This window comes from Anser brachyrhynchus (genome assembly GCF_964034855.1).
Source record: "Anser brachyrhynchus genome assembly, chromosome: 4".
In the NCBI taxonomy this organism is placed as follows: domain Eukaryota; kingdom Metazoa; phylum Chordata; class Aves; order Anseriformes; family Anatidae; genus Anser; species Anser brachyrhynchus.
In genome coordinates, this window is record NC_137698.1 from 38,392,643 (window position 1) to 38,419,488 (window position 26,846).

Sequence of the window (26,846 nt, forward strand, 5' to 3'; positions counted from 1 at the left end):
CTTCTGCAGCTCAGACAGTCCTCAGGCTCTGTATCACATAAGTACCTCACAAGATTCCCAGAAGCAGAAGAGGAAACCGCAAGAGCAGGCATCTCGTACAATTCTTTTTAGAATTTAGCACAAACATATTTGGGCTGGGCTACTCGAGAGACTATGGTCCACTTTCAAATTAGGTACATGCACTAAGAAGACAGAGAGACAAAAAGCAAAGAGAGATGTTGTCTACTAAACACTTGAGAGTTACTAGAAGATGAGGTATTTTCCTGGGATTTTGGTATATTTAAGAACCCTACCCAAGTTTAGTAAGTGCACATAGAGTATTAAGGCCTGGGCAACATGGTGAAGACAAATGTTAAGCGTGATGGCAGACATGTATTATCTCTTTCTATTACCGATGTAGAATTATAAAGCTTCCAAGCATTCATATTTGCCTGGAAATGACTCCTGTATTCTCAAATTCTTTTAAAAATAAAATGTGTGTTTTCTTGCCTGGGACATCATATAAGGACTGAAGTATGTCATTTGGAGTAAAGCCTGGATTGTAATGGTCTGGTGATAGTTATTGCTGCATTCAGAATTTTCTTAGAAACTATGCTTTCCTCTGATCCTTACCTAGTAAATCCTCTTCTTCATGTGTGTCCATTCTGCAACTGCTTCTCTAGCACAGATTCTGACCTGCCCAGAAGATTCTCTGTAGACTACAGCTAAAAAGATGGAGTACATGCTGCCATAAAGTTAGTTATGATATTCTCCCCATTTGGAAGCTGTGTACTAGTCGAAAACAAATAATCTAAAGATCCCTTTCCTCAGCCTGGTAATAAGATTCACTTCAGTAATTAAAGGGAAAAACTTGAGCAATGATAGATGTAATTTAATGTTTTGTCAGGAATAGTATCATTTGAGTGAGTGATACTCAAACTTACGTAGTCAGTCTTGATGTCTACAGAGCAGTTGATATCATGAGCCAGGCAAGATCTTAGATGAATAAACATGTAAACACCCCATGCTAGGATAGTGCTGAATCAGGATTTTAAAAAGTAGCTTTGTGGAGTGCATTGAAGCTAATGGGGTTACAGTATGGATGAACCTTACCTACTGATCGAACAAGAACTTTGAAAGAACGTTGTTTTTTTTTCCATGTGCAAGTTGGGGGAGCTGCATTGTGTATTTATATACAACATACATTTTTATATATACTGGTAATACATATAACCAATAGCAATTATCTCTTCACCTTTATTGTAATTTTTTTTCTCTCTCTCTAATGGTTTTAAGGCCTGAGCAAAAGCTCAATTAAGTCATTAGGACTCTTTTTATTGAATTTTTTTTCCAGTAGACTGTAAGTTAAGCCTTCTATTTAGTAGAATTCTAGAAGGAATAACTTTCACGAAAGTGCATTTTTATCTGAAAATTTCTTTATATACAGCAAAAAATAAAAAGGATTTTAATGGAATGAACTAGTAGAGGTTTGTTGTCTGTGGAAAATGAGAGAATAAGAATTTTCAGTTTAATAGCCCTCACAGATTTGTCAAACACTAATGCAAAACAGAAAAATACACTAGTATAGTTTAGAAAGGAAGATGTATTCGTGTCTGATGCCTGCACTTCCATTGTATGCTACCGCTTTTTGGTCACTTCTTCATTCTGCCTTCTCTTAGGCAGATAGTACACACACAAAAAAAAAAAAAAGGGGGATAGACATTAGTTGCCTGTCTTTTAGGAAACTGACACGGCTTGCTATTGTGTATGTATCTTTTTTTCATGACAAAGCACTGATGAGTAAAGGGAAATTAGCTGTGGCCACATGTTCTGCTGGTCTTTAGAAGGCAATTGGGCTAATGGACTAGACAGTACTTATCATAAATTTCCTGAGCAAGCTGTGTACAGTCACTGCATAACTTCCTTTAGCAGATAAGAGCATATAAAGAACAAGTGGCTGTAAGCTGAAACCAGAAAAAATCCAAGTGGGTACAGTGTATTGAATGTTAATGGTAGCTGCACACAGTGCAAGTTGCTGAAAAATACCCGATACTGAAATCCCCAAGTGATGGCAAATGTTCTTCAAGAAGATATGCTTTAGTTGAATGCAAATCATGAGGCTCAACACAGGGTTCATTAAATTACTTTTCATGGCCTTGTTGCAGTTGTCTGCTCCAGAAGAGATCATTTCAGACTTCTCCCTAGTTAGAACTACGTACAGTTCAGAGCCACATTCACAGCCATCAGAACCTCTATGTTTTTCATCCTTAGAACCTGTGTATGCTTTCTTCTAGTGTTTTTTTGTACGGTAGTCTCACTAGATATTTAAGATACTGCGCGCTCTGTTTTTCCTCCTTTTTTGGGTGTCCCCTCAACTTCTTTGAGGGTTCTCCGAAAATCTCTTTGATTCTTTGCCTTCTCCCTTTACATGTAGCCCCTGGATAATCCTCCTAGCTCATTTAATTCTATGCAAGACTTCTTGTAAGGTGTTGGGTTGTTTTCTTTGTTTTTGTTTGTTTGTTTTGCTGTTCTCTTTTGCTTATCTGTCTTCTCAACTCAAACCTCAGATCTCAGTCTGTTAATAACAGTTCATCTTGATATCAGTTCATCTCTGTTATTTGATATCTTACCATCAGCATAAGCTGACAGGATCAAAACAAATCTCTTAATCATGTCTTTGAATTTTGTTCTACTTCCTCCTTGTTTCAGTGTTGACATTTCTCCCCCACCAGCCTTACACTTACATGCTTGTAACGGCCAAATTCGGCTAAAAGTTGTAGGCCTGCTCCCTCAGACTGCTCTTGCTGACACTGCACTGAATCTGTTGAGGGTATAAAACTTGCAGAAAGCCATGCACTTTTTCCCCATAGCATTTGTTTTCTACCTATTTAGCTCTCTAAACTAGATCCCAATGCCATAAGACAAGCACCAGGGCCAATAAAGTACAGCAGTTAGATCAAATTAACTGTATTGTTTCGCTGCACCCCAACAACATTTTCGGAAGGCTTAGACTCCTCTTCCTGTGTTTTTCACCTCCATGCCAAATTCAAACCCTGTATTACTTGCTCCTTAGTTATTTCTGGAATCCGTTTATTTTGTGTGATTGACTTTAAACTCCTTGTTTGGAATTGTTATCCACAGCTTTAGTAACTGGCATAGCTTCTGGCTTTTCATATCTCCCATTCTTCTCTGAAAACTGTGCAAAAACGCTGCCAAGTCCTTTCTCATTTCCTTGATGGATATCACTCTCCTTCTCTGACTGTCCTTTAGTTGGCTTTAGTGTCATGTTCGGTTTCAGCCTTTACAACATGTTGAGCTCTATGTATTTCTCTTCTTCAGTGTTTCACAGCGTTTCTTCTTTCACGACTAGTATTCCCTGAAATGTCTTGCTTTCTGCTAGCCCCTCTCAGTAATCATCCTCAGTTCTTCTCCTCTGTCACCTTTTAGGTACAACAGAGTCTGCCCAGGCTAATCTGCAGAGCCTCTGACCATCTGCTTTAGGCGTCTTTCTTTCCAAAGAATTAGCTCCTGCTGCTTATCAGTGCTTATACAACTTCAGTACAAACTGTCTATTGTCTTCCTTAACCTCTGTCTTTTTGCTTAGTTTTCTTTTACACAGTAGCCCTATAAGGTAGGGAGAAAAAATGAGAAGTAGTCATGGTGTTGCAGTCAATCCTGTAAATAAATATTTAATGAATGATACTAGAACAGAGAGATATGTAGAAGCTAAATAGCAATCCACTGTAGTTTGGCACAGCTTCAGTACAAACTGTGCAGCAGTCATGGTTATCACTCATGTAGCAACATCACCACCTCTTCTGCAAGCAATAAAACCACCAGTTGCCTTTTGTTGTTGTTGTTTTTCCCAGTTGGAAGATGATATTATAGCCAAACCTGATTATATTCAAAGTATAAAAAACTTTGCGGCTGTACAGTCCCAAGAGTGGATGATTCTTGAGTTTTCCCAGCTTGGATTTATTGGTAAGTACTAAGGCCTCAGCAGGGTCAATTGATTTGGAGCTATGTAAGTAGAGTAGGTCTCATTCAGAATTACAGTTCATATATGGAAGGACTTGCATATCAAAACTTCCCTGGCTCTTCAGAAAAACTCCCACTGCAAGCCTTTTACTTTCTGTGCTCTTTGGCACTGTCTTTTTAATGGAGTATAGGATCTATAGTTGGGTTCCCGTAAGAAGCAAATTCTTCCACATCAAGGCACTACATGCTCCTGCAACATGTAGCCTTCCTTTCAAGAATGGAATTTCCACAGTTTATAAAATATCTGTTTCCTTTCTGGAGAAGAACGTGCATCCCATATTGTAGTATAGTTTTTGTTTGTTTGTTTGTTTTACTATTTTTATAATAGTTTCCTATTATATTTTTTCTTAGGTTATAACGCAATTTACTTGTGATATTGACTTGTGATAACACCTTATAACTGTTAGGTCAAACAAAAAATCTAACAAGATCTGCTAATAAAAATAGCAAAAGAACTAAATGAATAGTGATAGTATTATAAAAGCAATGTTTTTTATATCTAGGTCTGAATTTAAATATATTCAGTATACTATTACCATTGAAATTGTATGCTTAGCATTTTGAGAGATTGTTCAGACTTTGTTTTATCTGACACACTGATACAAGCGATGGGCAGACTTGTGTTTGAACTAGGACATAACTGCATGTTTGATTACTCAGCTGGTTGACTTTGTGAGAATATCTCCAAGCATGGGATAGAAATCTTTTCAAAATTACAAGTTGGACGACAAGCAACTAAGTACCAAAGCTGGAGTCTGTGTAAAATTTCCACTCAATATCAGAATTGCATCTGTGTATTTAAGGCTGAAATAAAGGTAAGATGGTGATTACTGTGCAGCAATAAACATATTTGAATATGCACCTTCTTGTCTTGCTTTCAGGAAAATTGTTTAAATCAGAAGACTTGCCACTCATAGTGGAATTTTTTCTAATGTTCTATAAAGATAAGCCCATAGACTGGCTTCTGGACCACCTGCTCTGGGTCAAAGTGTGCAATCCAGAAAAAGATGCAGTAAGTATGTCTATGAATTTATGAATACAGATAACATTCAAGCAGTCTCTGTGACCAAAAAAAAACCCTACAACATTTTGAAAAAGCAGAATCAAGATCTCTCGGATGACTCAAGAGCTGATACAGACTTTCATAGTGTGTAACTTTGTTGGAGCCCATTGGGACATATGGAGAGGTCTGACTCACAGAAATTCAGATTTCCACATCAGAGCTGTTTTACATCTGTCAGCTCAGAACAAGGTCAAGTGCAAGTGCTCATCTTCCTCCAACTAGTCATTTAGGCAATCCTGAAGCATCAAAGAAAATTTTGAATATATAAACCTGTATGGGACTGGCACTTTTCATAACCTTTCACTGACCTTCTAACATGAAAGCTCGTAAAGCATACAATCTTAAGATCACAGTTATGAATTTTACATACCATTTCCTTTGTTTCAGGAAGCAGAACTTGTGTTTTGTTTTAAATCATTTACTGCCTGGGAAAAGAGCTTGACTCTTTGCCTAAAAAAGAAAAAAGGGAAATGTGTAGACTGAAAGGATGAAATGATACTTTTCACTGCAAATGAAAGAGACGCTTATGTTGAATTGAAAAAAAAAAAAAAAAAAGCCATTTGTAGCATTGCAGGTGAACCCAATGACATGTTGACATGTTAAGGATTACTTTATATCCCTTTGACTTCTTTAGCTAGCTTTTGGTGATGGTCACTACTCACAGTCTTCCTGTATAACAGGCTGTGCCACAGAGGAACGACCAGAGTTTCTCTCCTCCTTGTTTCTTTTTTTTAAGGTTCAAGAGTTTTGTTTGATTAGCGTAGTGAGTTCCCACACCAGTTGTTTGCATATGTGTTATTTTTGTGTTGATAAGGAGGAAGAGATAGATAGGAATTGTGCAGAGCAGGAGACTGAGGAGTTGAACAAGTGGGCCTCCTCTGCTACAACTGTGTAGCAGAGGTAACTCCTGGGGACCACAGAAGTTGCCTGGTTTTACACTTCAGTAAGGCCACTGAAGAGTCTCCGTTCCCAGTTCATGTAGATAGGATTAAGCTTTGAAATTATACTTTTCTGAGGTTGGCTTATAGGAGTTAGTGATCCATAAGTACCTCTAATTTATGCTCTTGCCCACCTGCAATAACTTAAAAAAAAAAAAAAAAAAGTGTTAATATCACCCCTTCCAGATCTCTCACATGTGCCAACCTCAACTCCTATATATTAAACATTCTACTTTCATTTCTAAATGACTGTGCTAGTTTATTTCATACATAAATCATATCTGAATCATATCTAAAACAATGTGGTGTTCCTGAAAGGCAGGCAGGTGGATTGTGCGAGCCTGCCCTGGCCAAACCAAAGCAGACTAGTACCAGCAAGTTTCTAGTGAGTTTCACTTCTGCAATTGCAATTTCAATTGCTTCGGGTAGTAAATAAACATGGAGTCAAGCCAGCCTTGTGTTTTCCACTGGGAAAGAATGACCAGGGACAGACACTGGAACTGCTCATAAGGGTACAGAAAACGGAGGCTGGGAGGACAAGGATCCCTGCTGATCTTCCCCTATAGATTAAAGAAATGATTTGAAAGCTGGAGTTTCCTATAGAAAAGACAAGATGACAGATAGTCCTCATGCTTTCCCTCTTCCAAGCAACTGAGTGTGTCACTGAGTGACTGCACAATATGCCTCATGGGAGGGTCAGTGGGTACCTGTTCACGGCTTTTATGTGCCATTCTGTGATGATGGGTGTCTGGCATGTTTTCAGCCTGGACTGAGTATTAACATCTCAAGATCCAGCTACTTCTGTCCACCAAGTTGGAAGATGATTCGTCAGATCTCTGTGTGGTTCAACAACTTTATCATGTTTACCTCCTGTGAACCATCATCTGCTAGTTTGACTAGCAGTGGCATATCTCTATCCAGTGTAGCACAGGGACTAGCAGGCTGCGAAGATGGGAGCCGTGGCTCATCCAGGAGCCTTGTTTCAGTTTCTGTGCAAGTGACTACAATGGGTCATCCCACTGCACTAAGTGTGCTCAGCTGCTGCTGTGGCATGAAAGGACATGTATTAGAGACTACATTATTTTAGAGGATGAACTGCCAACCCAGTCAAGAGAAAGGCTAAAAATTTATTTTCTTAAAGTACTTTTTTTAATTTTATTTTTTTCCATAGCAGACAGACAGCACTTTTTTCAAAGAAAAAGCTGCCAGTAAATCAATCTTCGTGTGTCGTGTTCTTATGTTTTTTTGCTGAACATCTGCTGTGGACAAACATAAAAATACTTAGTTCTGCTGAGAGCCTTCTTCCAGGTGGTTTTGTACTTTTAGTTAGCACTTCTGTGAGAACCATAAATCCCCTATGAATTTTGCTATTTAAGCCAGCTGAGTGAAGACTATCACTTCTAGCTTTAGAAGGCATTGATATAATTACGTGACATTTTTCTTTATAGAACTGGAAGCATATTATTGAAGAGGTAAGCACATTACCCTCTCAAATCTAAAGATGTGAAACCTGCGATATAGAGAGGTTAAATGACCTTTCAAACTTATACAATTATTCTGTGGCAGAACCAAGAGTCTCAGGGAGTCTAATTTTTACTCTGCACTCTTCTATGCCATTATGCCTTGTTATGTCTTATGTAAATAAGACATAATATTGTATATTATTGTAATGTGTTTGCTTCATTGTATCTAACATTGATGCTCTATGCATATAGAGCAAAAATTACATTTAAAGAAATTATTTGCTATCATACAAAAAGAAGGAAACCCCCAAATTAGTGCCAAGTATAGTTATTTAATTCTTTGGTGTATATATCATGTCACAAAGTGTATCTAAACCAGAAAATGGGGATATAAATACCTAGGGCCTTTACTCAGTTTTAGGGTAAAATATATGTAACATATAATATGGTACTGTATATTACATTATAACCTTCTTAAACATAGCAGAAAGAGCGAAATGATAAAGATGGATTCTGGTTACACTTCTGTCTCAAGATGGTCAGTTTTGGTCAAAATAGAATGATATGGCAAGGCCAAAACTTGAAATTATATTCGCCAGAAACAGAAAAAAAACAAAACAAAACACAAACACAAACAAATCACTTTCAGATTTGAGGTGCGTTTTTGTTGTTCCAAATGTGATTGATGATGGGCAGTGTATACAGTGCAGAAATCCCTGAATTAGTGGTGGTTGAGCCTGAAAGTCTACATAGCACCATGAGTGGAATTATGAGTTTATATCTGGAAACTGTATGTGAAATAAGGTGTCTGTTAATCTAAGGATTACTCGTGTAAATATGGGTAAAAAACCTGGACCCATACCCTAATGGGTCCATGACATAATGAAATCACCTGATTAGTTTTCATCTCCTTTATTTTAATAAAACTTCACCCTCTTTACTTTCTTTCCAGGTACATTGTGAAAAGGAAAAGGCAAAGATACGTATCCGTGCTAAACCATCTCTCTTTCAGCATATGGGAATTCATTCATCATTGTCTGGGAAGATACAGAATTTGAAAGTATGGATAAGAAATTACTGTCTTATTTCTAAATTATATGCTTGTGTTCTAGCTTGTTTCTCATATTGGTATCAAGCATTTCATCTTTGGTATTTGATGGCACTTCCATTTCCACTTCCATTACATTTCCAATGCTGGCTTACAGATTGGTGTGTGTGTGTGTGTAGTATCGACCTAACATCTGAATTACAGATAGGCCATACTGCTTCTGCAGAAACATCTTTGAATCTCTAATCTGAACAATTACACTAGTAGCAGTAGCATTTTGTGGCATGTAGGAATCCTCTGCACAGCGCAAGGTTTCATGCGCTATGCGCCATACAAACACAAAGGGTTATGATGGTATCTTTTGGCTAAATAGTCCACAATACCAACACAGAGGATTATTAATAAGAAAAGGATACTGATAAGATAAGGGCATGGCTCTGCTGACGGCAGTAGGTTGTTAGGGAGAGTTTGGAGGGCAAATAGTAGATCTGCCAGGTATCTGATAAGTTAAAGAGCAGTGAAGCACCAGATTTCAGGGATGTTCTGTTAGCGCCATTTAGACCACTCATGAGATAATTAGAAATGCACCATTGGATCAGACTAGATGTTCAGGTAGCCTCTAGCAGAGGCCAATATTGGATGTTCTGGCAGAAGGTATAGGAGACAACCACAAAATAGTCTACCCTGGAGATGTTTCTTTTCCAGTCTAGACAGCTGAGAAAAAATCAGTACAGCTCAGTGTACAAACTGTAACACTGAATCTCAGTGATAACACTGAAATGAATATCCTATTTCTACCAGAAATAGATGGTATATTTTTTGACACTTTTGACAAGTAAGTGTTTTCTGGAATAGTTACCTGTAATAATTCAAGATATTGGAGCACTTCTTTTCATTGTATTTTTATGAGTGCACTTACTTTTCTTTGTATCCAACAGGATAAAGATTTTGGCAGTAATGTGCTATATAAAGCACATAATAATCCACCTGCAAAAGTGTATACAAGCCTAAAAGTATACCAACAATATACCTTGGAAAAAGTTTATGAAGGAAAAGATTATTTTTGGGCTTCAGCTCCAGTGACCGGGGACTATATCAGATTCACCTTTTTAAAACCACTAAAGGTAGAAAAGTAAGTATTGCTTGGTATGGAATATGGTAGTTTACATGTATCCACTTTGGAAATGACTGAGTGTTCAAAATTACTAGTGCTCAACTGTTTGCATAAAGCATGGCCTGGTTACTGAGGAGTTGCTATGATTTGCTATGTACCTACTCCCCTTCTTGAATTCCACTCCTCAAATACATTTCTTCCATGGTAATTAGAGAGCTTTTTTTTTTTTTCTCCTTTTATTTCTTCGTTAAAATATTAAATACTCTATATTCTCTTACAATAGCTCTCAAATGAATTTGGTTTTAACTAACGAGTTTCATCAATGAAGTCAGTGAAAGCTTTGTTTGTATAGTTGCCAACAGAAAGGCTGTTGGCATAATGTTAGCTCAAAGGTCATGTCCCAGGCACTTCCCAGTGCAGGTGAAAGCACAGAGCAAGCGTGGGGAAACAGTGAACAGTAAATTAATAAAGGTGGAATTCAGTTGCAGATTCAGAAACATGAATGTGGTATCTACAGCAGAGATGTCTACATAAGGTCGGTGCATAAGCTCCCACTGTATGTGACAGAGAGCAGTCTGCTTGATACAGCCAGTGGAAGCAAGAGAGATATTCATCTCATCATCCATTTGGTCATCTGAGTCATTTGCTAGACTTCACTGACTATTTTGAGTGTATTTGTATTGCCTATGAACACACAAATATTTGGGTCACAGCCAGACATCTAACTTTGAGTTGGTTGTTTGTATCTGTAGCTAAGTTCCACCTTAAACATTTTTCTCATTCAAAGAGATCTACCCCCATGACTAACTTGTGAAAATGTACAGCTAATCTTATAGTACTTAGTGGATTTCTTAGGTCTCCATTGTTTGATTCATACTGGAGGAGGAAGGTTAATGCTTTACATTTCTGTAGCTCTTTTCAGATATAAAAACTAAGAACTCTAATGCCAGAAAATCAAAACCAAATTGACTTTTTAATCTCACAGGTGTTTTTGCTTAATGTTGATAATTGAAGTCATTCTTTGACATTGCTGTTGCTCATTGGTAACAACCGGAGATTATTTAGAGCTCCTGAACTGATCAGTATTGATAAAGAGAGGGATTCTCTTGGCATGTAGTATATACTCTTCTAAAGACAGGGATTTTTTCTGTCACTGTATTTCAGAAGCCCATCTTACCTAGGCCTTAGGATGATAGGAATGGGTTATAGAGTGGATCGTCTGTAGCCATGTAAACCTGGACAAATGAATTGTTTTGGATTTTGAGCACTGAAAGGGAGGAATGCTTATATCCACAGTTCCAGAGAAAGATGATTTTAATGCTTGTTTTATTTAAAACAAAAAAGTTTTAATATGGTTTGGTCACACATGTCAATGCCTACTTCTGTTCTCTGTAGCCCACAAAGGATTAAAGTGAAGATGTTTAAAAGTTTCCTTCAGAAAAGGAAATACCTGTAAATAATATACCTTTTTTCATCAGGTACTTCTTTAGAAGTGGAAACATAGAGCACCCTGGTGATATACTATATAACACTACTGTGGAAGTGTTGCCAGCTGATGTAAGTCTCTTATTTCTACCTGCAACACAATGCTATTTCAGTTTAAGAATGATGTTTGGCATGAAAGGTCATGTCCTAGGAAACACTACTGAGTATTGTTTTGTTTATTACAGGAAGCTGAAAGAAAAGAATTGCTTGACAATGGAAGTAAACTTAACTACCCAGCAACCAAAGATGGATATTTAAAAATAGGTAAATTGTTTATTGTCACTTCAAAACCAGAAATTTTGATTTTCCATGTAAAATGCTTCTGTGATTGAGAATTTCATTAACTCTGTAATAAATGCACTATTTCAAGGTAGTAACTAGTAAGGAAAACAAACATTTTGCGCTTCTGCTTGTTGTAGTATGTTGTTTGACCGTTGATGATCCTATTTTGTTTTAAATAATGAAAAACCCCAAAGCTGGTGGCAAAAGTCAGGGCATCTTATGACAGGAAAAAATTGACCTCTGCAAGGTTTTAATAGGGTAATTGATTCTGGTTTAGATTTTGCAGCCTTAGCTGAAGAAAAGGATTCCTTATTGATTGTGACAGACTTGTGCTCCCACCTGAAATCAAGAGATAAAGCATAACACAATGCATTTTTGCCCAACCCTAGCTTCCCCTTCTTCCTTCCTCAGGGTAGCAATTGACTTCTGTAAAGGAACTGCAGATTCTCCGCAAACCTGCCAAAACTTATTGTCTACTGTTACCTAAACTAAAATATCCTTCTGGGAATAAAAATGGACTACTGGGAGATCTGCTTTGCTTGCCACTTTTCTTCTGTCTCTTCTATCACATAATTACTCTTTTTCCCCGAATGAGCCGCTTTCAGCTCACCATCATTTCTTGCTTGCTTTAATTTGCACCTCTCCCCCCACCTCCTCTTGGCTGTTTTGTTCTAATTAGAGATCGAAAACCAAATGTTGTCAACTCTGAGTTGTATGTGCAAGTTCATAGGAAATGAATATCAGATGGAATGAGTGTTTTTCATTAGTCTGTGCTGATTTTATGCCAGTTTGACAAGGGTATCTAAAAAGTGTAGAACTAGTGAAGGAATATATTCTAATTGATCCATGGTCCCTTCTATCTCTTTCTGAAATAGTTGTACGTATCAGAAAAGCTCTTCTAGATTCTTTAACGTGACCCTGTGGTTCATATGTGTACTGCCAGTACTAATGTATTTATTTTCTAACATCTGTAGCTGCAGGTTCCTTATTTACTTGTGTTCTTCTCCAGTTCCTTATTGTTTTAGCTGAATAAATGAATCCTCATGTACAGCAGAAATCGTCTTCTTTATAGCTTTATTTTTCAGCAGCTACAGTTTGAACTTTTTCAAATGATTTTTTCCTCTACTGTTGCATTCCTAGCGTTAATTTATAATTTGTAATTTAGAACTTTCACTAAGTTCACCTGGAACTATATTTCATCCTAATATAGGCTTGTATTGATGTTGTTTTATTTTTCATTTAGGGGCTTTTGAAAATGGAATTGCAGAAGGCAACATCAGTCTGCCAGAAAAAATACAGGCTATTCGTTTGTCAGTCAATTCCGATTCTCCTGTGTGGGCAATACTTAGTGAGGTAAGCATGTTAATAAAAGGATTTTAATAAAAGCTTTATTAAATCGGTTTTAGTTCCTCCTATCATACAGGAATTGATGGTCATAATTTTTTTATCTAATTTTGAGTGGGATTCTGTGTGGGGAAAAGAGTACACAAGTGGAGAAGGATATTAATTACTAAAGGGAGGAGAATTTACTTATTTACTTCATAGGAAAAGTGTTGGAAATGCTTAAATGGGATAATTCTCCAGTTTTTGCAATGCTGTAGATATGGCCAGGAGAATTCGGGTCATGATAAATCAACCAACTGAAGGAGGATTTTCTAGCATTTTTCAGTCACCATCTTGAATATTAATTACTATATGCAAACAGATGATTTTTTTTTCTTTCAAGTATGAATGAAATGTCTGAATGTGTGTGAACCCATAAATAGAAAATATTCAGCAGAAATCACTGAAGACAATTACTGTAGTCATACTTGGAAGGAAGGAAAAGCTGGTATCTTAGGAAACACTTCTGCACATTTTAGAAAATAATATTTTTTTTGTATTTTTTTTTCCAGGTACTTATCAAGACATCTGAAAACTGAAAACTGGAAAAAAATGTATTTTTGACATGTCACTTGTTAACGGGCTTGTTTGAAACCAGGCTAACAGCAACAAAAACCTGAGTGGGTACAAAGAACAAACCCAGACCCATTCCATTCTTAATACTGTGTATTGGGAAAGAGTGGCGATAACTATTAAATATTTATATAATATAAAGAATATTAAAAGCTATGAAAAAACTGATCACATTAGAAAGTTCCATAAACTGTTATTGAATAAGCTGTTAATACCTAAACATAAAAGAAATAAATCCCATCTTAGTTTAGCAACATTGATTATATATTACTACAAACAATTGATAAGGCATTACAGGTTATCTCAGGGACTAAAACACAAAAGTAGGACTAAACATATGGGCATTTGGGGAAAATATTAAGAACATTGTTTGTAACTCCAGGAAGAACACTAGTTAGTTTTGGAGGGAAAACAGAACTGAAGGAAAAGTTGTCCATATTCCTCGCAAGTACTTAGAGCAGTCCACCGGAGAAAGGAACAATTTAACAACATGAAAATGGATCTCAAACTTACCACGTGTTTCAGCCTTAATGTAGCATAACAGATGCTTAATATATTTTTTTTAAATGAAAAGTGCCTACAAGTTACCATTTGAATAACTTGAAAATCAAACTTGTATTGTTGAGAGGAATGTAAAAGTTTTCTGTGAATCCTGCATTGAATTAACTAAAGGAAATAATCAGGGTATCACATGTAACTATATTTTTGTAGAAAGAAAATCTATTTAAATAAAATTTTGGATCCTGCTATTTGATAATCAGTCTGTCCTGATAGTTCAATCATGGTCACAAGCCAAAACTCAGTACAAGTTTGAAAAAACAGCTAAACCACTGTAGCCTCATTTGAAGTGTTGCTGAGAAATTGCACCTTGGATATCTACCTGTGATGTGCAGAATTCCAGTATTGCTTCCTCAGCACTCGAAGCACGAGTGCGCCCTCATTCGCCAGCACAAGCATTGCATCCTTAATGTTGTAAACTGCACTGTACACTTTTGTATGGATTTGTGTTAAATGGGTAAAAATAATGCATAACAGTATTCTTAATATTAGAGTATTTTATTTAGAATAATATAAAACGAGTTTTCTTGCATACATTAAAACAGTTCAGAGGGGAAGTTTTTCTAAAGACCATCTCCAATAATAGTTTGATAATTTACAGTACTTAAAATATACACTGTGGTGCTATATATATGCATGTGTGTAAATACATGTGTTATTTCTTGGACCAAATATTGCAGCCTTCACTAGGTTAAGAATTTAATGCAGGTTAAGAATTATTGAAGTAATGTGAGGCGCTTAAAGATGCACAGAGGGACACCTTTATTATCGGTAAGCATTTACAGTAAAAAGAAAGGTCGAATAAGACTGAAAGCACTGTATCATTAAAATGCAGTAGCTAAAACTACAGCTAGGGATTGAAGGGAAACCGGGTGGCTCTGCACAGGGCTATGCGGCACACGAAGGGCAGAGCTTCCTCCCTCTGACCCAGATCAAAATAGCCTTTCAGGTCTCTCTTTTTTTTTTTTTTCCTCTGCTGATACAGGAGTCAGAATAACATATAATCATGAAAACTTGTATTAGGGAATAAAACAGAATTACATTACACTAAGGGGGGGGGGGGGGAATGATTTTTTGGAAGTCATTCTTGTCTTAACCTGAAATGCTTTAGCATCTTTGGGGAAGAACTTAAGTTCTTAAGTAGAAACTTAAATCTTTTTTTTGCTATTGCTTTCACTGGAACAGTCATAGGCTGGGAGCAATGTCTGCATTTGGACTGTCTAGCGGCCAGTCATTACAGGTAAGAGACATTGTATAGGATGAAATTTCAGGTCAATTATTAATCAAGAAAACACAAGGTACAGAGGTAAAATATCTTGTTACCAAAGCCTTTTATTTTCACAGTGAAATGAAATTTCTAACTGTTGAAGGGTAATTCCAAAAAGCTTATCAGAGTACCTGAAATTATATTAGGGAGTGACTGGACTTTCGTATACATATTTTTTTTCATTCTGTACATCCAGCTATGTACTTCATTTATGCTGTTTCAGGTTTTACATATTTTACCTAACCATTGCAATAATTGAATACGCTTTGATGTAAACGAGCTTTGCAGATGTTGAAAGAGTAAATAACAAATGCTTGCTTGTGCACTGTTGAGTAAAATTTTGCTTAGTCCCCATTCTTCCATGTGCTTTATGGAGTGCAGAGGTTTTTTGCCCAGTCTGTAGAACCTCAGCTCCTCTACAAAATCGAAGGAACCTTGTGAGATGAACTCTGGATTTTCACTGAAGAATTGATAACTAAGTTGTGAGTGCTACAGCCCTAGTAAGTTTAAGAGAACAGTGTAATAGAAGTATACTTATGTTCTTTTGCATGTTAATGTCAACAATTAGCTCTGTGTGTTCATAACAATCTCTGTTATGCATGGAATGGTTACAGAGTATTTATATATTTATATAGCCTTTTGATCCTGAAAGGAAGTTCCTACCTGTGGTTTTCCATTTAATAAGCTGTACTGAACCTGCACGCACCTTCACACACCACGTCCCTAAGGCCAGGTTAAGGGCTCCTCAAGAGAATTTTCAGTTCAGGTAACTGACCTAGGGGATACAGAACATCCTTTAACTTTGCAGATGACTGTTTTTATACCATAGACATTGTGATTAACTTACAAAACAAAGACAGTAAGTTAAAAAAACAACTCTCTTAAGAGGCATTTCAGGTTCCATACCAGATCACCGACCTCTTTCATTAGGATATTCTACTTCAGTATTTTCATGTGGTTTAATACACAGTCTCCAAAATATTGGCTAGCTCGTTTTACATGTTCGTAATCAGGTTAAATGCATATGTGGGAAGAAAGCCCATTTTGCAAGCTAATTCAATACTAATGATGGTTTATTGTACCCATTTTGATTTCCACTGAAGTGCAGTTGTTTGTTTCTCTGAGCAGTGTGACTCTATTCTTGTCTTAAATCCTTTGAGGGACTTTTGAAAGGGAACTGGTAACATTTGTTTCTGATACAAAATGCAATTATGAACTTGGCTTTACTGATTTTTTTTAAATGTTTTTATTTCCATTAATTATGTGAGCCCTAATCTCATCAGTGTTACTGTGACTCTTTGTGCAGCTAAATACAAGTACACATCTCCTCTAAATGCAAATGGAGGACAGATTTACACTGGGAAGAGACTAGACTCAGAAGGAATATCTATTAAAATTAATTAGGAGAGATTTAATCTAAAGTTGAAGATGGATTTGTTTACTGAATTTGAAATTTTCTCTCCCATTTGCATCCCATTGGATATTGGATATTTGGGATAGCATCCCATATACAAAGATCTTAATTTTCCCCAACATTTAGTTTTTGCATTGCTCTGTCACACATCTGTCAGCTGTCCTATTGGTTACACAAACTGTCTTCTCTGAGATTCCTGTGTTTCAGCTTGTTTTTTTAATGAATATTATTTATTTTCATGAATGGAAGATTGCAGATGTATCTTTCATAGATGCCTTACAATGAACAGTAGGAATATTAACAATGAATTCTGCAGTGAGCAGAATTCTTGAATTCTCCTTTACTTCTAAAAGGATATATGTGTGTATTTCAAGCTGCAAGGATAGTTTTCATCTGTCTTTTTTCATGATGGAATGCATAAGAACATTCCCCCCTTCCTTTTTAGCTAGAGGTGTCTAAAGATTGAAGATTCTGTAGCAGTATGGTACCATTTCAGAAAAATACATTAAATAACGATTTGAATTAAGGCTTAAAAGATCCTTCTGATCAGTGTTAGCTATACCTTAACAAGAGAAGAAATGGTGTGGCTTTTCTACGACATAAATATACACTGTTAGTTGTGATATTTACATTGATCTTTAGAGCTCATAATTGAAATGATCTGTAGCAGTCATAAGTTTTGATGATGCTGTCAAGAAATATAACCAAGTTTGAAGCTTCTGCGTTAGTTTACACTGACCTTATAATGCTTGAAAGGTGGAATGTCACCAAAAAGGGGGGGGGGGGGGGGGGGCAAAAAAAGCATTTGGATTGACAGTTGAAAGTACATGTTCTAGTGTTAATTCCAAACAGTTCTGAGTTATCTGAGTTATTTAGGCTACTTAGCAAACTAGTATGTGGTAGAAAAACCAAATGGAGACATCTATAAAAATTACCTCAAGTTATAAAGTATTTTGTATGGGCCATAGCCATTACGTCCATAAGACTGTTTCCTGGACGTGGTAAGAATCAAATAATGTAAAACAGAACCGGTAAAGCTTTTGGTGAGGAGGCCTTCTTTGATAATGTGAACTGAATGACGCAACGTTACATGAAAACACTACGAACCCTGATCTGGTTTGTCACTAGCTGCACAGCTCTGGTGCCAAGAAGTTCCTAGTGGCCCCTCAAGGAACTGCTTTTCCCTGTGCCATCTCCACATTTTACACATTGCTGCCATGTGTCATGTTCTAAATTCTCTCAACTTGTACGGCGTCCAGAATCATAGAATCACAGGGTGGTCCCTCTGCTTTACGGTTCCTGGAACCTAGGTTAGATTGCTTGACTATCTCCATTTCAGTAAAGGGTTTTGTTAATTTGACCTAAATCGTTTCAATTAGCAATGAAAAAAGACCTCGGCTTTGAATAGCCTAGTAGATGATCAAAGGTGTGCGGAGCATGACGGTTACCACAGTGAGTACATTTAAAATCCCAGTGACTATGACGGCGGTTGATCTCGAAAAGTCCACAGTGGAGCACGCATTTACAATTTTAAATGCCAATTTGACAAAATGCGCCATTTCTCCTAACAGTTTTCCCCCAGCCAGGGCAGAGCATTTAACGCAGCTCCCACGCTCCCCTCAGCCGCTTCCCGCTCGGTGCCGCCATCTTGCCGGGCTTTTATACCTGCCACCCCCCCGGCTGTCAGTGGCCCCGCCCCGCGACCCGGCCGCCGCTTGGCGTCGGCGCCGCGAGCCGCGGCACCTGCTGCAGGGCGCCCGCGAGGGGAGCCCGGGAGGGCGCATGCGCGGCCGGGGGTGCGTTGGGGGACAGCGGCCGGGCTCGGAGGGGATCCGGTAACCGGCCGGCCGCGGGCACGCGCTCACCGGCAGGGCCCGGCGGCGGGGGGCGCGCGCGCTGCGCGGGGACGCGCTTTGTAACTGGGGCGGGGGGGGGGGGGGGCTGTGGTGGCCGTTAGGGGAGGGCGCACGCGTGGTGAGTGGGGGGGCTCCTCGCGCGCCGGCCGTTGGCGGCCGTTGGGCTCCCCCCCCCCCCCCTCCCCGCGGAGTCCTGAGGGGGGTCCTGAGGGGGCTGTCGGGGCCCCCCGGGTGCGGGCGGCCCTTCGTGGTCTTGTGCCGGCCGTGTGCCCGCAGCCTGCGGGGAGCGGGGTGGCTCCCTCCTTGTTTTATTCGTTTTTAATCGAAAGCCTCTTCCTAGAGGTTTTGCTCGAGCCAGCGGGAGCGGTGAAACAGCGCGGAAAGTCCCCCGTGTAAGTAGCCCGGTTGCATCCCGCTGTCGCTGTTCTCACGCAGCATCTTTAAGGCTCCGGCGAGAGACAGGAAGGTGCCATGTGCCCCCGGCGTACGGGGAAATGAAATTCGGGGGAGAGCTCCCGAGTGGTTTCCGTGGAGCGGGTCCCACTGGGTCAGGCTGATGCCCACGTAACCGTGTCGGGGAGGGATAAGGCAGCAGCACACGGTTACAGGCGCACGAACCCACCCTTTCCATTGCCCTGGGTGGAGTTGGTATCTGCCCTCCCTGTGCCGCTGGTGGCTGCGGGAGCTTTAAGCTTCTGGGCGAGGAAGGATGTTAATGGCAGCCTTGCTGCCCTCTGCTTGAGGAGGTGGTTTCAGGAAGGCTTGACTCTTCTAAGTACGAGTTACCAGTCACGTTAAAGATCCTGACTTTTATTTAGTTCCGCATCGAGTGGGATAACAACTGCGATGCCGTTAATTTCATGGCAGGTGTAGAGTACACTAAAGACCATGGCACAGAGGTCCGAATTGCTGTACTTGTGCTCCACAGCCTGCTGTGGAAATCAAACCAGGTGGGAAGGGCTCCAGCCCGCTGCTCACGGCAGGGCCAACTCCGGGGCCGGACCCTCAGGCTGGACACTCAGGGCTTTATCCCCTCCGTGCGGGAGAGCACCAAGGGCCGAGGCTGCACCCTAGGCAGCCTGACCCACTGCTTGGCTGCGATCATTGGGAAAAAATTGCTAATACCCAAACAGAACTTTCCTTCCTTCAGTTTATTCATGTTGTCTTGTACTGTTGTCTAGCACACGTCCTGCAGACAGTGGCTTATTACTTCAGAGGCAATAATAGGCCAGTGTTGCAGCACTGCTGCTGGTCCCAAGAGCCTGCTCTACAGCAGTACCCTTGGCTCGAGTGTCTCTTATGATGTGTAGAAGCGCTGTAGTTACCCGTGTTCCCATAGTAAGGAAACCAAGCTATACAAAATGGCTTAAAATTACAGGTCTGAAGATTTTCATGGATGTTCATATGCTAATTAATCTTTAAAATCTAGTGGACTTTCTTATTAAATGTATAATATTTTGAGTCCATAAACTCTTTGGCTTAAAGATTTATCATTGTAAGACTGTGGTTATGAAAAATTCACAAAAATCAAAAGATTTAATGGTTTTGTTTGGGTTTATCCCTATCTGGCAATTAAGCGATAACTTAATTGTTCATGGTATTGGATTTCAGTGTTTCTGGAATATCTTAATTTGGGATGAGTCAAAAAAGTATACTTTCTGTTGTTGGAGGGAAGCTAAGAGATGTGATTGAAGACTGAATGACATTAGGAATGTCCTTGGCTAGGATCAGGGAGTTGCTATATAGTTAGGCTTGAGTGACTTGAAAAAGCACAGCATGTTGAAGGCATCAGGAGTTTTGGAAGGGAACTGTGTGGAAAGGCGATTTCTTGGATGCTCTTGCTTGTGTGTGTATGAAAATAATGGATAGAGGCTAGTTATAATAAATTACAGCTATTGAAGTGAAAGTAGGCATTTTGTATCACACATAAAACGCGACTGAATTGTGTTGATGAACGTGTGTCTGCTTTTTATCTTCATCTGCTTTAGGAGAAGAGGAGCAGAACTGCATGACAAACTACCTTAAGTAAGGTAGGCAAGTTCATGCGAAAAGTTGATTCTAATACCTAATTAATATATGCCGCTGTAGTGGAGCGAAGGAGTAACGTGTGATGAGACATTGCTTAGGTGTTTGTCTTACTGTGATGATTAAGAGCAATAAAATGGGCATGGGAAAACTGAATGCGATAGCCTCCAGACAGAGGTCTTCAAAAACACACCATGAAGTTGAACGTTCACATGTGACAAGCTGAATGACTTTAAGTCAAGAATAGGGCAAGAATATTTCAAGTTCTAGAACTGGCCAGAGAGGTCTATGAATTAACAATCTCTGTAGTTTTTTAACTAAGATTTTCTTTAAAAAATAGTAAAATTTGCAGAAGACTTCAGATTTCTTGACTATTAACATAATGATGCAAACCATAGACTTGCTATTCTTAAACAAAACAGATGGAAAGGATCCAAAGCAAAGAATGGCATAGATTAGTTGAAAAAAAAAGGTAACATAATTTGATACAGTTTTGTGGAAAATTAGGTGTCTGTCCCAAGAGGTGAGGCTTTTTATGTTCAAAGTGATGTTGACATAGTGTCTAGTACTAGTGCCTGAAACAGTTTATTTTTAGCTTTAGATGTAATCAGTACAGTCAATATTACATGAATAGATCTTAAAATGAATAAGGAAAAAAGAATTAGTTTTCGTTTTTGGATAGCTCTGTTGGGATGTGGATTTTTTTGCCTTGACACTATTTGATCTCTATATGCATTGCTTGATAGAACTAGCAGATGTTGTAAATAGATAAATAATTATTAGGGCGTTCTAATGTTTGCATTGCTTAGCAAATCTGATAAAGCCAGGAAGAAAGAGAGGAACTAAGATTTCCAGAATATAAGACAGTATCTGGAGTTGCTGTGGTACTTAGGGTTTATAGTAGTAAACAAGCAATCTCTGAAGAGCGATGATAGAGCTTAAAAGGGTGACTGCTTTTTAAGGCACAGAAAGCGTCTCAGTAGCAGAATATTTAGTGTGAGTACTGGTGGCCAGATAATGCAAGGTTTGAAAATGCCTTACAGTAACTGACTAAATGTCAGTATTTGTCTTTCTTTTTAAGCTCTCTGTGGATAGAAATTAACAATCAAAGGATAAACACCTACACAATGGTATCTGGAGTCTGTCTTCCTTCTGTTTCCAAATGCAGACAAAAGCAAGTTCAGAAAGAAGCACTTTTGGCAAGACCTTTAAGAAAACTTGCGTAGGCACATGCTTGGAATCGCACTGCTCCAAACCATTGCGTACTTCAATGTAAAACTGCATGTGCATGTATTTTAGCTTATGGATGTGAAGCAAATGCATCTGGACAACATTCTTTTCTTTTTCGTAGCAGTACAGATTGAGAGGTTGAGTTAGTTACCTGCTTAGTTTTTTTTCTCTTCTAGATAAAATCTTGGGTAAAATTGAACTAATGTTGATAATATCCCCCCAACAATACTTGTAATTTAAAACCTTCAGTTCTTCAGATAACCAGGATGCATTTCCAGTGGGACTGGCTGTGCTTGGGTCTCCTGATAATTACCTCAGTAACTGCAGAAATGGAAAACGAAGAAATTTTGGGTGCAGATGTTGAAGTGGAGGATTTTGACAAGCAGTCTCAAGAAGCTGATGTTGACAAAGATGAATCTTCCTTAGGGGTAAGATTATAGATGCCGTTAGCTAAAGCTTGTTTAAGTTACGTAGTTGTAACTAGTAGAAGAATCAGTGCACAAATTTATTTTAAAAAAAGCAAGTCAATATACAGTTGACAACTCGATGAGTGTCAAACTCACCAGACTGAGTTTTTCATTTGTTGTGTATGCCTTAAGGATCCTACTATGCCAAATGCAAAATCAGATCTCCCACCTGTGGTCGATAGTCCCGAAGAAGGTCTTGCTAGTCTTTCACTCTAGGTATGGAACCTGGTGTCCGAAGTCCTCCTTGATGGATAATATACCCTGCAGCCTAACGTGTCATTACTAGAGAAGAAAGCACCTTGGGCTCATTGACATTTTTCGTTTAGATTGGTTTCTTAATTTCATCGGTCACATCTGCCTTTTAAGATGGTCTTTGTTCCTAAAAAATCTTTCTGCGTTTGTTATGCTGTACTTCATAATAGGTTTGCACAATAGTCATAGATTGTTTTTTTCTATTTTTTTTAACTGTGTAGCCCAACTGTAACATGCCAAGTAGATAGGAAAACAAACAAACAAAAAAAAGGAACCATGTGAATTAAAAAATAGGAAGCAGAGAGCTGGAGCAAGTTGTGTAAATTTTCTGTGTTTTTATTTTATGCACAAGGTGTGTAACGGTACTTCAGTTATGAGCTTTGACCACAGAAAGCAAAATTTTAAGCTGTATCTATGCTTTTATCATAGTATCTGAAACTTTCTGCAGGTGCTTTCGAAGATGTTAAGCTGCTAGGGCACAAAAACAGAGATGAAACAACTGCTGATAACCCTGTGTGCATTTGAGCTCTACTGTGTTTAGTAGGAGGACCACCATTTAGTTTTCAAAAAACTGGGGAAAAGTGTTTTTCTGATACCTGAGAGTGAGTCTAAAACTAACCTAGCAGCCTCTTTAACCATCATAAACATATCACTAGAAATGAAACCGTGAGACCCTCCTGCCTTTTAAGAGTCCTTGCTCAGAGTCTTGATTTGTTTCTGTGCTATTCATCGCTGTCCCCTGGTCGCACAAAGCTTCACGGATATGAAATTGCGCACTGTTAGAGGAATGCACCCAAACTGTAGAAATGAGAGGGCCCAGGGAAAGAGTGTTTTATTCTGTTAGATGTAACTGTGGTGGTCTGGCTGGGTGGACTGCTTCCAGTGGTGTGATAGTGTATTTCAATTGAAAAATTGTAGTTTATGATATGTTATATCTGTAAATGTCTTTTAGATTGTATACCAGACGCCAAAGCCAACTGGGGAAGTGTATTTTACAGAAACCTTTGATGGAGTATTGACAGGGTAAGCTGCACCTTAAACTTACAGACTTCTAATTTCAGTAATTTAACTTACAGCGGCAGGACTTATTTTATATTCATTTTTCTGCTAGTACATTCCAAAAAAAAAAAAAAAAGTACAGGGTTTAGAATTGAGAAGGGTGGTCATACTTGCTCCAATTTCTTCATAAGGTTAAGCTAAGCAGTTGATGTTTCAGGCATGTAGCTATATTTTGTGATATAACAAAACCTGTAATAGACTCTGGTTTTATGGATGTTAAAAAAATAATGCAATGCCAGTTGAATTAAAAGTGAAACTACAAGGTGAGATGCATTACACTGCAGTAGCTTAAAAAGTCAGAAATTGTTAGCAAACTATTTCTTCTTCATGTACACTTAGATATGTGCAAGAAGGAGGCAGCACTTCTCTACATTATAGATTAAAAACTCTGTTGGGGAGGACTGTATTTAATTGATTTATTGTACTGCTTCCCGTTGTGCTTTTATACTATCGAGAGGAATTAGATATTTATATGATTGCTGAAATGTTCCTAGGTAGTTTGACTACACTGCGCTGATATTTCAGAAAAATATCGAGGTTTAGGTCAACAGTTCTTAAGCCAGAAATATTCATCTTGTCTGCATTTTTTAAGTTTTCTTCCACCACTACAGCAGTGTAAGGTGTAACTGCTACTGGGTGGGTGGACAAAATACCTTGTTTTGCAAGGAATCATGAAAAAAGGTATGTTTGTATGTTATTAAAAGAACAAAACCCAGCTCCCATGAAGAGGCAGCCAGAGGTGAAAGGAGATGCAGTAAGATACATCTTTATCATACAATTTAAAGCTGCCTATTTTTGTCTTCCTGTGAAAAGACTGAGATGCAACAACTGTAGGTGTGAGGTAAACTGTCATAAGACACCTGTGTGCTGAGGATGCACAACATAAACTTGAAACCAAATAGCATGGCAGCAGGCACCAGTAACTTTCATAAGACTGAATCTTACTCCCTTTTCCCAATTGTTTCTACTGTTCTTTTCTGGAGGGTTACAGGGAAATTCAGGCCACTGAATATGGATTTGTCATTTCTCACATTATGTTCTTAGATTTTTTTTTTCATTTTTGTTACATATTTAGACCACATGTAGAAAGAAGATAATTTTTTATAAAATTCTCACCTTCAGCATGTCACTTCTAAATGTTAAGAAGTGCAATACAAAAGCCGTACCAGTGATGGTAGGAAAAACGATTAAAAAGAAAAGGTGAAAATGGTGGTTTAAAAAAAAACAAACAACTGGAAGCTTTGATTAGTATTAGTTACTTTAGCATTGGGCTTTCCAGAGGAAGACCAGGGATCTAGTTTGCCATTTATACTGTGGTGCTTTTCCAGCATCTCTGTTAACACAGATCTGTCTGAAATTCAAGCAGGAAAGAAAAAGTATTCATCCCTGACATACTCCATGCAGAGAGTCGTTCAGAATGAATGAAATTAGTTCTTTACAGAAGTCACTATGAGAATATAGCATTGTAGTTGATACAAGGAAGAGTTTGGCAACACTGTTGGCTTAAGACGTTCCTGTGCATGGCTCGGGATAGAACCACTGTATGACCGAATGAGGCTGGATTGCCTTTTCTTTCTTCTCCAAATGAGCATTTTGTACAGGGTGTGTGCATATCCTAATTTTTGGTGAGCTGATTTTGGTAAGCTGCATCCGCCTTGTTCAAGGAGATCTGTCAAGGAGATCAGGAGTTCGTTTGCTCTGTTATAATCCCCGTGTGCGATAAAATTCGAATCTGCTTAGTGCATAATTGCACTTGTCATTTGGACACTTATTTGTTCCCTCCCTCCTCTGCTGTGCACTGATACCCTTAATATCAGATAGAGTTAAGGGTTGTTTGAATGATTTTTTGCTCTTCTTTATCACATTGAAGTCTTTACACATGAACTTTGCTATTTTCAAGTATTATTTCAAGTTCCATGCTCACGTAATAGTGTTACGTTGTCAGCCTCAGCTTGTAGATAAAACTGAAGATTATTCAGAGTAAATGTGAATTACTTTAGAGTTTTAATTGTATATTCATTTAGATTCTTAGGAAATATTTCAAAATCAATGTTGTATTAGACTAACACTTCAATTTTTTGTTTCACATTCTTTAAATTACACAAAGTTCCATGATGCTGCCTGTCAAAATCAGTGTCACAGATTGACATCCTAGCAGCTAAATCTGTTTTTCCTGTGCTTGCTAAATAATACAGCTTCGCATGTGTAGTTAAATGACTAGTACACTTCTTGTTTTAGGTGGATATTGTCTAAAACCAAGAAAGAAGACACGGATGATAACATTGCTAAATATGATGGTAAGCCTTTTTGGTGTTTACTTTCACTACATAGTTTCTGATGTTCTGTTGCTTTTTGAGAAATAACTGTCCCTTGCACTGAACTTACCTTTGAAAACCTAGATGACATAGATCAACAATATCTTACTTTGTATAATGACTGTTACCCTGAAACTGAGATATGAAAGGTTGCTTGTTTGGTTACTTACCATGGAGATAAATATTTCTGTCATTGCAGTAATTTTATTCTGATGTACTAGAATACATTCTGACATGTGAATATTCAGTATTAATTGTTTATGAACAGTGCCTCTTGAGAACTACATTTTCCTGAAATTGTCAGATATTTACCACTTCAATTTCAGTTGTTATGCACGTTTCTAAAGCAGCCTGTTCCTGTGTCTTTGCATCTCCTACTGATGCAGCTGTTGATCTCAAAGCTTAGCCTCTGAAACAAAAAAAATTGAAACTGAATGAGTGTTGGTTTTTTTGAATACTTTTGTCAGATTGTCTGTGCTTGAGTGTGGGATTCTCCAGTGGTTCTTGTACAGTTTATTAGTATAGTTTTCTAAAGAAAATAAAAAATAATTGGAAAGTGAAAATGAAAAAGTTGTTTGGATGATTTTTGTCATTTGGGCTTGTATTTGACTCGTACATTCCTAGGCTGGAAGTAACAAGGAATGTGTGTGCTACACATTTGCTATCTTTAAAACACTGAAAGCTGGCATAATCTTAACTGGCTAGAACCAATACCTTTTTGGTGAAATGAGAGAGTGGGCTTTTCTGTGTAGAGCTATGCATATCCAAAATATAGGTCTCTCTCTGTCTAAACTGTATTCTTGATTCCTTTGTACAGTATTGCAATTAATCAGAAATTCAGTGGATATTCACGCATGCTACAGGATTGTATAATAAAAAAAAATTGGGATGTAAAAATTATAATTGTTTGTGTCCAGAGTAGAATTACTGGTATTGAATTGGATGATTATTATTTAACTTCTAACTTTGACATCAAACGTCAAGATGACTTCTCTACTTTGGCAATTAGTCTTATATGCTGTTAACTCTTTACTTTC

At 38.2% G+C, this 26,846-nt stretch overlaps 2 protein-coding genes and 1 long non-coding RNA gene across 15 annotated transcripts in view; 2 read left to right on the forward strand and 1 right to left on the reverse strand.

Moving 5' to 3' along the window:
* The window catches only part of MGAT4D (MGAT4 family member D), a 58,587-nt gene extending 44,184 nt beyond the window's left edge, over window positions 1-14,403 (forward strand). For all 4 annotated transcript variants that reach the window (XM_080590999.1, XM_080591000.1, XM_080590998.1 and 1 more), the window contains 8 exons: window positions 3,849-3,960; window positions 4,899-5,029; window positions 8,434-8,541; window positions 9,468-9,661; window positions 11,122-11,200; window positions 11,314-11,392; window positions 12,654-12,763; window positions 13,306-14,403. In XM_080590999.1, the coding sequence (XP_080447125.1) occupies window positions 3,849-3,960; window positions 4,899-5,029; window positions 8,434-8,541; window positions 9,468-9,661; window positions 11,122-11,200; window positions 11,314-11,392; window positions 12,654-12,763; window positions 13,306-13,332 (840 nt within the window). In that variant the 3' untranslated portion in view covers window positions 13,333-14,403. The remainder of the gene's footprint in view (window positions 1-3,848; window positions 3,961-4,898; window positions 5,030-8,433; window positions 8,542-9,467; window positions 9,662-11,121; window positions 11,201-11,313; window positions 11,393-12,653; window positions 12,764-13,305) is intronic.
* The window catches only part of LOC308194748, a 310,853-nt gene extending 292,584 nt beyond the window's left edge, over window positions 1-18,269 (reverse strand). For 2 of the 5 annotated variants that reach the window (XR_013950827.1, XR_013950828.1), the window contains exons 1-3: window positions 15,855-17,362; window positions 5,451-5,530; window positions 46-3,603 (exon numbers count right to left, since the gene is read on the reverse strand). This is a non-coding gene — a long non-coding RNA (uncharacterized lncRNA). Of the gene's footprint in view, window positions 1-45; window positions 3,604-5,450; window positions 5,531-15,854 lie in introns of all 5 variants that reach the window. The other 3 variants (XR_013950826.1, XR_013950824.1, XR_013950825.1) reach the window with 3 other exon arrangements.
* A 36-nt stretch (window positions 18,270-18,305) lies between these two features.
* The window catches only part of CLGN (calmegin), a 28,096-nt gene continuing 19,555 nt past the window's right edge, over window positions 18,306-26,846 (forward strand). For 3 of the 6 annotated variants that reach the window (XM_080590994.1, XM_080590996.1, XM_080590997.1), the window contains exons 1-5: window positions 18,316-18,440; window positions 20,450-20,491; window positions 21,966-22,144; window positions 23,388-23,458; window positions 25,733-25,791. In XM_080590994.1, the coding sequence (XP_080447120.1) occupies window positions 21,983-22,144; window positions 23,388-23,458; window positions 25,733-25,791 (292 nt within the window). In that variant the 5' untranslated portion in view covers window positions 18,316-18,440; window positions 20,450-20,491; window positions 21,966-21,982. Of the gene's footprint in view, window positions 18,441-18,801; window positions 18,854-20,449; window positions 20,492-21,965; window positions 22,145-23,387; window positions 23,459-25,732; window positions 25,792-26,846 lie in introns of all 6 variants that reach the window. The other 3 variants (XM_080590992.1, XM_080590995.1, XM_080590993.1) reach the window with 2 other exon arrangements.